The 12,847-nt window shown below is 55.3% G+C and overlaps 6 protein-coding genes across 6 annotated transcripts; 3 read left to right on the top strand and 3 right to left on the bottom strand.

The window, feature by feature from the left end:
• Positions 1-471: 471 nt before the first annotated feature.
• Positions 472-1,252, top strand: BO80DRAFT_397747 (superoxide dismutase; the record flags this gene model as incomplete). Its single annotated transcript, XM_025717394.1, has 3 exons — positions 472-566; positions 613-1,086; positions 1,139-1,252. The coding sequence occupies exons 1-3, from the start codon at positions 522-524 to the stop codon at positions 1,250-1,252; spliced, it is 633 nt and encodes a 210-aa protein (XP_025579623.1). The 5' UTR covers positions 472-521.
• Positions 1,253-2,592: 1,340 nt separating this feature from the next.
• BO80DRAFT_421355 (glycoside hydrolase family 47 protein) lies at positions 2,593-4,709 on the bottom strand. Its single transcript, XM_025718583.1, has 2 exons — positions 2,965-4,709; positions 2,593-2,917 (listed from the first exon to the last, which is right to left on the bottom strand). The coding sequence occupies exons 1-2, from the start codon at positions 4,222-4,224 to the stop codon at positions 2,660-2,662; spliced, it is 1,518 nt and encodes a 505-aa protein (XP_025579622.1). The 5' UTR covers positions 4,225-4,709; the 3' UTR covers positions 2,593-2,659.
• Positions 4,710-6,281: 1,572 nt separating this feature from the next.
• On the top strand, positions 6,282-9,338 carry BO80DRAFT_397739 (histidine biosynthesis protein HIS4). Its single transcript, XM_025717393.1, has 3 exons — positions 6,282-7,407; positions 7,455-9,020; positions 9,073-9,338. Exons 1-3 carry the CDS (start codon positions 6,564-6,566, stop codon positions 9,267-9,269), a joined length of 2,607 nt encoding a protein of 868 aa, XP_025579621.1. The 5' UTR covers positions 6,282-6,563; the 3' UTR covers positions 9,270-9,338.
• Positions 9,322-10,528, bottom strand: BO80DRAFT_372708 (rRNA-processing protein UTP11). Its single transcript, XM_025716534.1, has 2 exons — positions 10,345-10,528; positions 9,322-10,276 (listed from the first exon to the last, which is right to left on the bottom strand). The coding sequence occupies exons 1-2, from the start codon at positions 10,438-10,440 to the stop codon at positions 9,488-9,490; spliced, it is 885 nt and encodes a 294-aa protein (XP_025579620.1). The 5' UTR covers positions 10,441-10,528; the 3' UTR covers positions 9,322-9,487.
• A 294-nt stretch (positions 10,529-10,822) lies between these two features.
• On the top strand, positions 10,823-11,520 carry BO80DRAFT_133450 (uncharacterized protein). Its single transcript, XM_025713606.1, has 3 exons — positions 10,823-11,058; positions 11,134-11,306; positions 11,337-11,520. The coding sequence occupies exons 1-3, from the start codon at positions 10,911-10,913 to the stop codon at positions 11,406-11,408; spliced, it is 393 nt and encodes a 130-aa protein (XP_025579619.1). The 5' UTR covers positions 10,823-10,910; the 3' UTR covers positions 11,409-11,520.
• Positions 11,521-11,682: 162 nt separating this feature from the next.
• Positions 11,683-12,830, bottom strand: BO80DRAFT_498979 (putative transcription initiation factor TFIID, 31kD subunit; the record flags this gene model as incomplete). Its single annotated transcript, XM_025724159.1, has 1 exon — positions 11,683-12,830. The coding sequence occupies exon 1, from the start codon at positions 12,628-12,630 to the stop codon at positions 11,683-11,685; it is 948 nt and encodes a 315-aa protein (XP_025579618.1). The 5' UTR covers positions 12,631-12,830.
• Between the last annotated feature and the right edge of the window lie 17 nt (positions 12,831-12,847).

Here is a 12,847-nt window from a genome sequence, read left to right as displayed (position 1 = left end):
TGGTATGTATGACCCTTACGCTTGGTGGTACTGCGAATACCGTCTGTTTCCGTTCTAGCTGGTCGGGGCTAGCCCGGCCGGAGAAAGTATGAGATCTCCGGGCTGCTGATTGGCCATGGCGGCACCCTCTGTCACCATCCAAGGATCGCCAGATAGTGGAAGTGCTTTCCTTCCATTCCAGTGCAGTCACACATGCCTCTGGATTAGAGAATCACCGGTGTTCTGAGTACCTATCTGTGAGATCATCGCTTGAAGACCCCACCGACCAGCTGGTGGAACACCCACCAATGACCGGGATCGAAACCTGCTCAATCGTGCGCAAGGTCCCCATCGCACAATCATCACCCATCGGGATTGGCGGGACAGAGTACCTTGTAGGACGATGTGCCTCGAAATGTCATGCTCGAGGGGCCTTTTACCCCTCTTCTGCTCTTATTTTGTCCTCTTCATCCCTCTCCAACCATCACCATCATCACCAGTTCACAGATACCGAGTTCAGCCCAACTCACTAAGAAACCAAAATGGCCCCTAATCACACCCTTCCCCCTCTTCCCTACGACTACGATGTAAGTCTCACATCTCTCAAGTCAGTCCATATCTCACAGCGAACAGGCCCTTGAGCCCATCATCTCGAGAGAGATCATGGAACTCCACCACAAAAAGCACCACCAGACCTACGTGAACAACCTCAACGCCGCTCTCACCGCGGAAGCCTCCGCCCTCGACAGCAACGATCTCACCCAGATCATCAGCATCCAACAGAAGCTCAAGTTCAACGGGGGCGGTCATATCAATCACTCTCTCTTCTGGAAGAACATGGCTCCCTATGACTCCCCAGCTACCAAGGTGGAGCGGTCGGCGCCAACTCTCTTGGCCGCGATTGAGAAGCAGTGGGGGTCACTCAAGAAGTTCACGGATGCGTTTGAGGCCGTGCTTCTAGGGATACAGGGCAGCGGATGGGGCTGGCTGGTGAGTAAGGGGAAGAAAGGGTTTTTGGAGATTGAGACCACGAAGGATCAGGATCCGGTGATGGGGTCAATCCCGGTGTTGGGCGTGGATATGTGGGAGCATGCTTATTATTTGCAGGTGAGTATCCTCTTTGTTTATGAGCGGAGATGTGCTGACTTTGGTATTACAGTATCAAAATAACAAAGCCAGCTACGCCCAGAACATCTGGAAGGTGATCAACTGGGAAGAGGCAGAGCATCGGTATGTGCATGGCGTGCAGGATATTGCCAGTGTAAAGCTGTAGCCGTCGTGAATCTGTCCATGATGCATGGACCGAATTGAGTATCTACCCATCACCATATCATGTATCTAGACTGACCAACATACGACTGACCTCATTGATTCCATTCTACCAATCCCCACCCTTCCCTCCCAATATCACCATATTATCAACCTCATCTAAACAAAACTCCAAAGCATACACATACCTTCCTTAACAATATGCACAAATTAATCATACCCCACAATCCCCCTCCCCATATCAACACCCATATTACCTTCTCCATTGCCCAAAAGACTAACCCTCACCAACCTCCCCACAATCCCCCTCTCCGAAACCCCCAACTCCAACCTCTCCGGCAAAGTCACCTCCACCTCCCCTTCCCTTCCTCCCATCTTCCCCCCCAAAAACGGTACCGTAAAGTCATACAACGGCGGACACGTAATAGGAACCGTAAGGTCTCCGTATTTCCTAAATACACATTAACATCCTACATACTAAACAAACCCATACACAATAGAAGGACAAAAGGAAGAAGAAAGGTGGGGGGGCATACTCAATCCGTACATTCACCCCTTTACTTTCCCTAAAGCGAGATAAAGTCTCGGGGGAAGTAATCCGAAAGGACGCTTTTGTTTTGGGTTCGTTGCTGGGTGAGGTATCTGCAGTAGTGCTTGTGGGGGAGGAATCTTGGAAAGAGAGGGAGTAGGATGTTTGTGCATCATTTATATATTCTTCCGAGGATGAGGAGAGAGAAGATGAAAGTGATGATGTAGATGATGTTCGTAACGATGAAGATGTAGAAGGAGACGAAGAAGATGTAGAAGAAGAATCAGGAAAAATAACAGCAATCAGTTTCCCTGAGCTGGGTCGTGAGGGACCGCACATTTTCTTCACTCTCTGTCTTTGACTATCTTGTTTCTTTTCGTAGTGTTTATATGATATAGTACGGAGTACTGTCTCCTTCGTAGTTGCTTGGTTAGGAAGATTATTGCAGGGTATATGAGAAGTAAAGTAGAAGTATACAAGTCGAGGACAAGCCTCTCTTTTTGTTCTCTACGGCTTGATATCAGTTGTCCCCAAGGTACATCGTGGCCTCTCCCAAGGTACCGGCATGTTGGTGACGGAGGAAGATGCTCAAATCTGCGCAAACCAGGGCGAGTGGGCCCGGGAACGGACGAGGAAGTGGGGCTGATGTGGGTATTGTTGGTATGGCTGGTGGTAGGAGTCAATAAGACTATGAGGGGGTTTGCGGGGGTTTATTTGTGTTTTCATTGTTGATTATGTCGTCTATTGATTGTGGAGTGAACCGAGAATGACCACTGGACTGGCATGAGGTTGAACTTGAGGTCCACAGGAATGAATCTTGGTGGTAGACGACTATATTATACTTTAACAATACCCTAATATATGCTCTAGTATCTAAAAATACTATGTACTCACCCGGACCGGGTGCGCCTCCGTGTTCAGCACAAACTTGTTCCCGCCGCCGGTCTGTACTTGCCACTCCGCCTCCTCCGAGAACGCCAGGTACGAGTACTTCATCACCTCCGCGAACAGGAAGCTCTCCTGGTTGTCGTACCGACCGCCTCCGTTGGCCGCGTTGACATCCGTCAGACCCGCAAATCCCGAGCCCGTGCGGCAATAGTCGTTGATGGCGCTGAACGCGCTCCAGATCCATTCGCGGTACTACATTCGTCAGATGCATCCTCTAGGAACAGATGGGTATAACTTACTGTTTCGTCCCCAGTCACTCTCCAGGCATAGTAGAAGCTCTCGATGACCTCCGGGCGCAGAATGTAGGCCCCGCTGGTGATGTAAAACCCGGCCTGCTCGTAGAGCGTCTGCTGGCTGGCTGGAATGGAGCTCGTATCCCAGCTAAACGTCTCCGGCCCAATCCCGGTCAACGTCGAGTTGTATGTATCATGGCATCCATTCACCAGGGCCAGGCCAAAGTTAATGAAGTCAGTTCGATTCAGCACGGTTCCACCCAGCAGGAAGCTCCCTCCATCGAAGCAAGTCAGGTGCTGCGAGCTCAGGTCATAGGTGCCGTTATTGTACGAGGCCAGGAAGGTCAGGTCCGGGCGAGACGACGGGTGCGACGCCAGATGCTGCATAGTCGACTGCGCCGCCGCCACCCAGCGGTCCTTGTAGAGACCGAACCGCTTCGGGTCATACACGTACATCTTGATCAGGTATTCATAGTAGGAATCGTCACCGCCGTTCCAGCTCACCTGCGCATCCGCAAACTGCCCAGTGGCGATGTTGATATTGCTTCCCACCAGGCCCGGGAATGGCTCCGCGGACTTGGGCTGCGGGTTGAGGAGATACGACTCGGCCTTCTGGCTCAAGTCTCCATAGGTGGGATCTCCCGTCAGATCGGATAGCCGCGTCCACTCCAGCGCCAGTGTGCCAGTCACAGCCAGACCGTTGGTCGTGGCTCCGTCATTACCCCCAGAGGTGATGTTGAGGTTGTTATACGGAACGCCGGAGGGGGTGTTGAAGGCGAATTTGAGAACGTCGCCAAGGTTCTTCGACTGGGTCAAAAGGACATCGACTTTGGATGAGTCCGACACCAGGTCGGAGGCGGGACCCTTCAACAGGTCATAGCCAGACAGCATACCACCCAGGTAGCGGATGGTTGTCTCGAACAGGCTCACGGTGCTGTCGGTCTTGGAATAGTCAATCGTGGCCACGTGGTCCAGAATCTTGTTGACAATGGTTGCATTGCGCATGATCACCGCCGTGGAGAGCGCATCTACAGCGGATGCACCCCATCCGTTCCTGGAGTCGCCATAGCCGTTCGAGACGGGGTGCAGCTCGTCATGAGGGAAGGCATATTGAAGATAGCCATCCCAAGCGTGCGAGAAGGCGGACTTGATCGTGTCTGCACGAGTCTGGGAGTCATCCTGTCGCAAGACCGGCTGAGGGTGAGCTATACAAGGGCTGACGATGGCCAAGGCCGTCAGGGACAGGGAAAGCGAAGAAAAATGCATGATACAGAGAAAAGAGTGACACAGGAACCGGGCGAGCAGACCAGAGATAAAACCGGCCTTGCACCGATGACGAAAACAAAGCGAAAGAATGAGAGCCAGCAAACAGGCGACGGATCGGGTATAAATAAGGCGATCGACCGGCTAAAAGAATGCGGAGAAGTGATCGTGGACGAGCTCAGGAGGAGTTATGCATCCTGGAGGGGGTGGGCCATGGCCCCCGAGCAGCTACCCAACTGGTAGTCAACCTGGCTGTAGTGGCTGTATATCAGCAGGAGTGACGGCACAGGGGAAGGCCCCTCCGCCGCGACCTGGCCCAGGGGTTGCCTAATCGGGTAACGCACAGGCAGTCCCTGGTTCCTGGTGGGGAGCCAAGCCCGAGCCCGCTAGCTGCTTCAGGCCCACCCCCGCCGATCTGGGGCTCCGATTGGAGGTTGACCCTGCAGGATCCTGCAAGGGTGGATTCCTCTGCGGTCCCCGGCTGGTATTTGTGACGGGTCGGTACCTGTCCCTGGCGGACCTTGCAGGCGAACAGCGAGGTACTTCAGACTCACTGCATACCGACAGGTACTTCAGGGTGGGCGCTTAATTTAGGCCAGGGCTTGGGGTCGTGCGACCGTCACATCGGCGGACGAGCTCCGAAGTAGGCCTTCGTCTCGAGATCATCCGGGCAGGTCAGACCGCAGGGCAGATGATGAGGGCGGGCAGATGATCTCGCTTCCGAAATTTGGATCAACGGGCCAGGAAAAGCAACTCAGCGATGTTCGGCACTAGGGGTAAAAAGGTTCGGCATATCAAAGGCAAAAGTGATCGGCTGAACTGGAAGTATTCTTGGAGATTCCCGATCCAGTTAGACGGAAGCCAGCGCGGGTCCTTCGATCCACGCGATTTGGCTCCTTATGACTCCCAAACGGGAGGTGATGGAGCTGGCCGGAAGCTGACAATGTGAGGACTTGTTAGGGCCACCTTCTGGCATCTTCTTCGACTGTATTGTCATAGGGTCTCTAAATCCAGTCTCTATTTATTCCGTAGCGACTTATTCTACGGGGCAGCCAAAACCATGGATTCACGCTTGCAAGTGATCCGGCAGTGATCCGGCACAATTTGATGAAAGACACAGCGGCCGGTAATCATTTCGGAACATGTTTCCGTTTTTTGTTCTTGACGATCAGCAGGTTTTCTCACTGTGTGGTGAGGACGATGAAAGAGGTCGGCTCTTCCTGAGGCTGGACAACTAAAGCCATCATGACCTTCCCATAAATTCCAGGCAGAAGCTGCGATCCTCGGGGACACACACACCGAAAAGCTCGAATATCACTTCCAACACAGAGATCTGTCTGCGGTCTCTTCTCTGAATGTAGTGTCGACCATCACTACATTCTTGTCACCACCATTCCCTCAGGATGGTGACCAGTCACGATAACGGCATAAACTTGGAACTCCCGCTCATCATGACACTGACAGAGGAGAAACGAGCGAGATCCGCGTGCTCACTGGCAATTCGACGCGTGAAATTTATCATCTCCAACCCGATACTCAACCGCGCCTGTCTCACCCAGAGAGCTGTTCTTGGATGCCTAGACGGCCTTTTCCACAATCAGTCCTGTAGGTCTGCTCCAGCTACCGATATTGAAGGATCATGGGAAATGAAGAATCATGTGCTAAGCATGGTGGATCGACGTAGAAGAGTAGAAGCAAACGTGATCACTACTGAATGGAGTGTAGGAGTCTAGGCCGGCGTTTATACTATCACGTCAGCCCGATATAACACAAGATCGGCATGGTAGAATGCGGCATGCAATGAATACCGTCAACCAATTCCGTCGATGTGACAGCACATCGGAGAATATTGGACCACTCAGAATGCACCATGTCCATCAATGACTGTGACTATGACCGTGTAAGGTCATTCCACACCGGTGTAGAATTCATGATCCACTGGCAGCGAGAGCAAAGGAGTGGCCCGGAGCAGTCGAGATGAGATGAGGGGCACCCCGCAAACAGGATCGGGCAGAGGAATGAAGGATCAAGCTCCAGGGACACGGCCAGGCCAACTCAGAGTGCCTGTCATCCATGGACGAGGGGTTCTGATCCAATCAATCCCAGCTGATTCACGGCAGGCGGTCAGAGGCTCCGATGGCGGGGCTGGAAGAAATTGCTGGCGGAATCTTTCTTTATCTCCCCGGTCCGCCCCGGACTGACTCACGAATCTTCTCAATTCTCCTTCTTTTCACCGGCCTGACCTTGTCACTTATATCCCCTCCCCTTGCTGGGGATCTTGAATTGACTTTTGTACTCTCTCTTCCTAATTTCCCACCAGATCTCCCGCCCCTCTGCCCACCATGGCTACCCCTCTCCTCGTCTCCTACGACCCCGCCTCCCCCTCCCCCGGCCTCTCCCTCAAGCAGATCGCCTACTTCGGTCGCGTCCTCATCAAAGTCTCTAGCCTTGCTCAGGCTGAGGAATTCCTCAAGCGCAACTTCCGACTCCTCGATGTCTACGTCGACGCTACCGCCATTGCCTCGTCCGGAGACCTCGTTGATATCCTCAATGCTGGCGCTGCCAAGATCTTCATCTCCCTCAATCAGCTGACTGCTCTGTCTGAGGAACAGTCTGTGCCTTCGTCGCGACTCGTTGTCTACACACCTGAGAACCAAGTGGATGCCTTCCAGACTTGGGTGGGCCAGTCTGCCGAGCGCAAGGATGCAGGCTTGTCGACCGACGCGTCTGCCGTCCAGGCCCTCGCTGAGAAGCTGGGCATGAACCTGGAAGCCCAGAACCTGTACCGCACATACACGAGCACCCCCTCGGAGGACACCCTGAAGGACACTTTGAGCCAGGGTGGCGTCAGCGTTGTGTCTGCCGACGCATTGACCTTCGAACACAAGGAACCCAACGGCAAGATCGTCGCCGCCTCCCTCATCGCCGCTCGTGCTGTCGCCGACCAGAGCAACGGGCTCTACGCCACTACCGTGGTTGATGAGCGCGGAACATGCTTGGGACTCGTGTGGAGCAACGATGAGAGCATCGCAGAGGCTCTCCGCACTGGCACCGGTGTCTACCAGAGCCGGAAGCGCGGCCTTTGGTACAAGGGCCAGTCCAGCGGTGACGTGCAGGAGCTGATCCGTGTCGGCTTTGACTGCGACAGTGATTGCTTGGTTTTTGTTGTCAACCAGATTGGCAGAGGTAAGTCATGACAACCCTCATGGAGCGCCGTCTCGCTAACCCCACAGGCTTCTGTCACCTTGGAACCGCCAGCTGCTTCGGACCCTACAACGGCCTCGCCCGTCTCCAGAAGACCCTGCAAGCCCGCAAGGCCGATGCCCCCGCTGGCTCCTACACTGCCCGTCTATTCAACGAGCCCAAGCTCACCCAGGCTAAGATTATGGAGGAGGCTGACGAGCTGTGCCGTGCAAACACCAAGGAAGAGATTGCCTTTGAGGCCGCGGATCTTCTCTACTTTGCCCTGACTCGCTGCGTTGCGGCCGGTGTCAGTCTCGAGGATGTGGAGAGAAACCTGGATCTCAAGAGCCTGAAGGTGAAGCGGAGAAAGGGCGATGCCAAGGGTCCTTGGGCGGAGAAGGCTGGCCTGGCCGCTCCGGAATCGAAGCCCGCGGCCGCTGCGCCCGCTGAGCCCGCTCAGCCTGCTCCCAAGGCCGATGAGCCGATGCAGATGACGCGCGTTGTCACTGCTTCTACGCCCGTGGATGTTGTTCAAGACTACCTCAAGCGTCCTTCCCAGAAGTCCAACGATGCGATCGTCGCTCTCGTCCGCCCCATCATCCAGGATGTTCGCGAGCACGGTGACGCCGGCGTGCTCAAGTACACCCACAAGTTCGAGAAGGCAACCTCCTTGACTTCTCCTGTTATCCGCGCCCCGTTCCCGCCTGAGCTGATGAAGCTGTCCCCCGAGACGCAGGAGGCTATCGATATCAGTATCGCCAACATTGCCAAGTTCCACAGCGCCCAGAAAGACAGCAACGATGGCCTGAAGGTGGAGACCATGCCGGGTGTGGTCTGCTCTCGTTTCTCGCGTCCCATCGAGCGCGTCGGTCTGTACATCCCCGGTGGTACCGCCGTTCTGCCGTCCACCGCCATGATGCTGGGTGTTCCCGCCATGGTGGCTGGCTGCAAGAAGCTCGTCTTTGCCTCTCCTCCCCGCGCGGACGGCAGCATCTCGCCTGAAATCGTCTACGTTGCGCACAAGGTGGGCGCTGAAAGCATCGTGCTGGCCGGTGGTGCGCAGGCGGTTGCTGCGATGGCGTACGGTACTGAGAGCATCAGCAAGGTGGACAAGATCTTGGGTCCTGGCAACCAGTTCGTCACGGCCGCCAAGATGTTGGTTTCCAACGACACCTCCGCCGGTGTCAGCATCGACATGCCGGCTGGTCCCAGTGAGGTGCTGGTGATCGCTGACAAGGACGCCAACCCTGCGTTTGTGGCTTCCGATCTGCTCAGTCAGGCCGAGCACGGCGTGGATTCCCAGGTCATCCTCATCGCCATCGACTTGACCGAGCAGCAGCTTCAGGCCATCGAGAAGGAGGTCGACATCCAGGCCAAGGCTCTTCCCCGTGTGGACATCGTCAAGGGCTCTCTGGCGCACTCGGTTACTTTCGTCGTGCGCGACCTGGCGGAGGCCATGGCTCTCAGCAACGACTACGCCCCGGAGCACTTGATCCTGCAGATCCAGAATGCCGAGGCGGCAGTTGCGCAGGTGCAGAATGCCGGTAGTGTGTTCATCGGAGAGTGGACCCCGGAGAGTGTGGGCGATTACTCGGCTGGTGTCAACCACTCTTTGCGTAAGTTCCTTTTGCTCGACTTACGGATAATCGATAATGCTAACGATCACAGCGACCTACGGATACGCCAAGCAGTACTCGGGTGTGAACCTGGGCTCGTTCCTCAAGCACATCACCAGCTCGAACCTTACGGCGGAGGGACTGCTGGGCCTGTCTCGCACGGTGGAGCAGCTGGCAGCGGTGGAAGGACTGGATGCGCACAAGCGGGCCGTGAGCATCCGCGTGGCGCACATGAAGCAGCAGGCATGATTCAGTATCAGCGGTTACGATTCAACGCAGTATATAATATGAGCATAGCAATAAAAGGGTCTTGATGATCACTGTACATTAAATGGTATCTCGAACGCCACTCTAGTAGAATACACTGACTTTTCCCAACCGCACCTGATGCAACAAACGGAATCATCAATCATAGCCAGTGATTGAAGTAAACAAGTAAAAAAGCCCATAGATAAAGACGCACCGCATCACCTCTTCCGCTCGCGGATCTTCCACTTGACCCCATTCTTATTCGTGCCCCCGACGACATTATCCATGCGTCCACGCTGCCAATCCAGCTCACGCTCCGCCGCCGTGATATCCTTATACTGCTTCTGCAGGGCCTTGAGCTTGTTAGCGCGCGCCTCAGCAGCCCGCTTCTTCATCTTCCTCGCCCGACGCGCCTCCACAAGAGCCTGTCTCTCCGCCTCGATCTGCTTGCGCGACTTCTTCTGCGCCTGCCTCTTCCCAAACGAATCCTCCTCCCCATCCGACTCCTCCTCCTCCTTCTCGTCCTCCTCCCGCAACTTCTTCTTCTTCAACGTCCTCTGCTCCCTGCGATCATCCGCAAACACCAACTTCTTCGCCTTCTTCTCCTCCTCGTCCCCAAAATCAAAATCAAAATCCATATCATCCTCCTCCACATCACTCCCCCCCTCCTGCCCCCCCTTCTTCTCCCCCTCCCCATCCAATATCTCCTTCATCCCATCCTGCAACCGCACCTCCTCCTCCAACTTCTCCATCTGCCGTCTAATCCGCTCCCCCACGGTCCGAAGATACCCCGCATCCTGCGTCTTGAGCAGCTTGATCGCATCGTGACTGAGCCCACGCGCAGCCGCGGAATCTCGCGCCCCGGATCCGTGTTTTCCCTGTCGGGCGGAGGTGCCCGACATCATCCCGAAGGCGAATTCATCCGGGTTCCGGTCGCGGACCTTTTCTTGCAGACGCTTGATTTTCTCTTTTTTGGTGTTGTAGTCTTTGGCGCGGAGGGAGTAGTCCTATCCAGTTTAGCATTAGCATCTTGATCTTGAGATTTACCAGGAATGGAGGAAGGGGAGGGATATACCTTATGTTTCTCCAGAATACCCCATTTCTCACGGCCTTGAAGCTGGCCACGTTCACGGTGGTTCCGTCGTTGGACGGCGTTGCGTAGAGTCGACATGATGAATGTATTTCCTCGTCTTTCCCGGTTTATTCTGGGGTACGTGGAAGAAAAAGAGCAGCGATAATGTCAATAGTACTGAAAGATGGATGAGGAGGAAGTAAATTGAAAAGTCGGAGTCGGCGCCACTAAACCCGATCGAGTAGGCCCCAAGCAACTCTTCTCTCCGCTCGGCGGCGGCAGCATTCTGTGGGAGCAGCTGCTGTCTGTCTGATTCAGTTGTCAATTGCTGTTCGTGACGAGTATTGGCTTGGAGCTTGGAGCATTGAGTTGGAGATTTTGATGATGAATTGATTCTTTACTGTCTTCCATCTTTATTCACGAAAAACACGACCTCGAGATCTCATCCGACTGGACACACCACACCACACCACCACCATCACCACCAGCAATACTCCAGTTCTCTACCTACCGACCAACTACCTACCTACACCCCTCCACCAGAAACCACAAAGAAAAGCAACCCCAAAATGTCGTCCTCAGACCCCCAATCCTCCCAACCCCCCCGCAAACCCTACAACCTCCGCAACCCGCTCCCCCTCTCCGCGGCCCAAGAATCCGAAGTGAAGCAACTCTACTACAAGCGCGTTCGCTCCCTCTGTGCGCCTGAAATCAAAGGTATCCTATCCCCTCCCCCTCAACCCTCCCTTCCCCTCTTCCACATACTGGGAACCATACTAACGAAAGGTTCAGCATTCGCCGAATGCGCCGTCAACCGCACCATCACCGCAACATGGGTGTGTCGGGAACAACGACTCGCCATGAACTCGTGTATGGTTGCGCATGCGAAGCCCGAGGAAGAGGATCGGGCGCGGGAGGAGTGGTTCGCGACGCATGAGGAGAGACGGAGGGCCAAGGAGGAGGAGGTTGCGAGGGTGGAGAGGCGGAGGGAGGAGGTTATTCGGATGATGAGAGCGGATGAGGAGAGGAGGAAGGCGGCGGCTGCTGGTGCTGCTGGGAAGGCTTAGAGTTGGGGTTGGGGGGTGGGCGTATATAGGGTTTTTGTATACTTTGTTTTTGTGGTTTGTGTTTGTGGGTTTGGCGTTCGTTTTTGTGTGTTTGTGTTTGTGTATGCATACGGCTATTGTATAGTAGTAGCGGTGATGGTGATGAAGTTATATCGATAGATGGAAGGAAGGAAGACGAAGAAGAAAGAGGAATAGATTAAAATCTCCTGTCCACCAGCCGGACATGCGCCAAACGCCTCCATGCAGTAAACCCATCCTGACCAGATACATGCATCTAAACATCCGTCATAGCCTTATCCCCATCCCCATCACCACCCCCCGCTCCATCTCCCTCCCCCATAACCGTATCCTCCCCAAACACATCCTCCATCTTCCCATCCTCATCCTCATCCCCTTCCCCACCCTCATCATCCTCCCCCTTAACCCCCACCAACCCATTCTCCCTTCCCCCAGCACCACTACCACCCCCAACACCCCCCTCCCCAACCTCCACTTCCTCCTCCTCTTCCTCCCCCTCACTCTCCCACTCCCCCTTCATCCCCCACCCAAGACCCGTCAAACAGAACCTCTCCGGCGGCAACCTCATCCCCCCCATAACCACACTCTGATTCGCCTGTCCCTGCTTCACCGCCCCCAAATTATCAAACCCCCGACTCGCCCCGGGCAACGCAACCCGATTCCGCTCCGCCGCCACATCCATCAAAAACTCCTTCGGCAGGCCCGCCTGGAACTGGTAATGCAGACGGGAAGCAATGGCCAGTCGGAGCGCGGGGAGCGACACGGTGTTGACTTCGGAGGCGCCGCGAGTCGAGGAGCCCGGGTCCGTGGTGCCCGCGTAGCCTTCTGTCGCGAGGTGCACGGCGTCTTGGAGCACCGAGGACGTGTAGCGGTAGGCGAAGTCGAGGAGTTGGAGAGGGACGCGCTCTTGGTAGGCCGTGACGCCGAGTGAGGACAGGAGCATGTGGATGAGGCGGACGTCGCGCGGACGGCGCGATTTGCCGGTGTCTTTTAATGAAGTGGAGGGGATTTGCGTGGGTTGGGCGATGGGGGCGGCATTGCTGGTGTTCGGGGGGTTGGTGCTGGTGCTGGTGCTGGTTGTGGGGTTCGGGGCGGTGGTGGTGGTGTTGCTGGTTTGTGTGGCGGTGGGTTGGGTGCTGCTGGGTTCGGCGGGGGGTGTGATGGGTTGTGTGGTGGGTGGTTGGCCGTGCGTGGGTGAGGCCATTTTGAGTGTTGCTGATGGTGAGGATTGATGAGGTTTCAAGGTCCGTAGGTAGGTAAAGGTGGTAGTGGTAGTAGCTGACGCGCGTGGGTCAAGGCGGTCAATAGGGATGCGCTAGCATCGCCTTTGGGAGTTGCTGGGATGCGTCCAACGCGGTCGTGGATAAATGCGCGGAGATCAGAAAAGGTCGCTGGGGGTAGAAGCTGGGGAGATGGAGCTC

This window comes from Aspergillus ibericus (genome assembly GCF_003184845.1).
Source record: "Aspergillus ibericus CBS 121593 unplaced genomic scaffold BO80scaffold_3, whole genome shotgun sequence".
In the NCBI taxonomy this organism is placed as follows: Eukaryota; Fungi; Ascomycota; class Eurotiomycetes; order Eurotiales; family Aspergillaceae; genus Aspergillus; species Aspergillus ibericus.
This window is presented reverse-complemented; position numbering and strand designations above follow the sequence as displayed.

What these genes read in the sequence shown, in the direction of transcription:
- BO80DRAFT_397739 (XM_025717393.1), top strand. Translation starts at nt 6,564, where the DNA reads ATGGCTACCCCTCTCCTCGTCTCCTACGACCCCGCCTCCCCCTCCCCC. An exon ending in TGTCAACCAGATTGGCAGAG is followed by an intron (nt 7,408 to 7,454) that starts GTAAGTCATGAC and finishes CTAACCCCACAG; the next exon opens with GCTTCTGTCACCTTGGAACC. An exon ending in TGGTGTCAACCACTCTTTGC is followed by an intron (nt 9,021 to 9,072) that starts GTAAGTTCCTTT and finishes TAACGATCACAG; the next exon opens with CGACCTACGGATACGCCAAG.
- BO80DRAFT_421355 (XM_025718583.1), bottom strand. Translation starts at nt 4,224, where the DNA reads ATGCATTTTTCTTCGCTTTCCCTGTCCCTGACGGCCTTGGCCATCGTC. An exon ending in GAGTGACTGGGGACGAAACA is followed by an intron (nt 2,918 to 2,964) that starts GTAAGTTATACC and finishes TGACGAATGTAG; the next exon opens with TACCGCGAATGGATCTGGAG.
- BO80DRAFT_133450 (XM_025713606.1), top strand. Translation starts at nt 10,911, where the DNA reads ATGTCGTCCTCAGACCCCCAATCCTCCCAACCCCCCCGCAAACCCTAC. An exon ending in CTGTGCGCCTGAAATCAAAG is followed by an intron (nt 11,059 to 11,133) that starts GTATCCTATCCC and finishes CGAAAGGTTCAG; the next exon opens with CATTCGCCGAATGCGCCGTC. An exon ending in GGAGGGCCAAGGAGGAGGAG is followed by an intron (nt 11,307 to 11,336) that starts GTTGCGAGGGTG and finishes CGGAGGGAGGAG; the next exon opens with GTTATTCGGATGATGAGAGC.
- BO80DRAFT_372708 (XM_025716534.1), bottom strand. Translation starts at nt 10,440, where the DNA reads ATGTCGACTCTACGCAACGCCGTCCAACGACGGAACCACCGTGAACGT. An exon ending in GTATTCTGGAGAAACATAAG is followed by an intron (nt 10,277 to 10,344) that starts GTATATCCCTCC and finishes TAAACTGGATAG; the next exon opens with GACTACTCCCTCCGCGCCAA.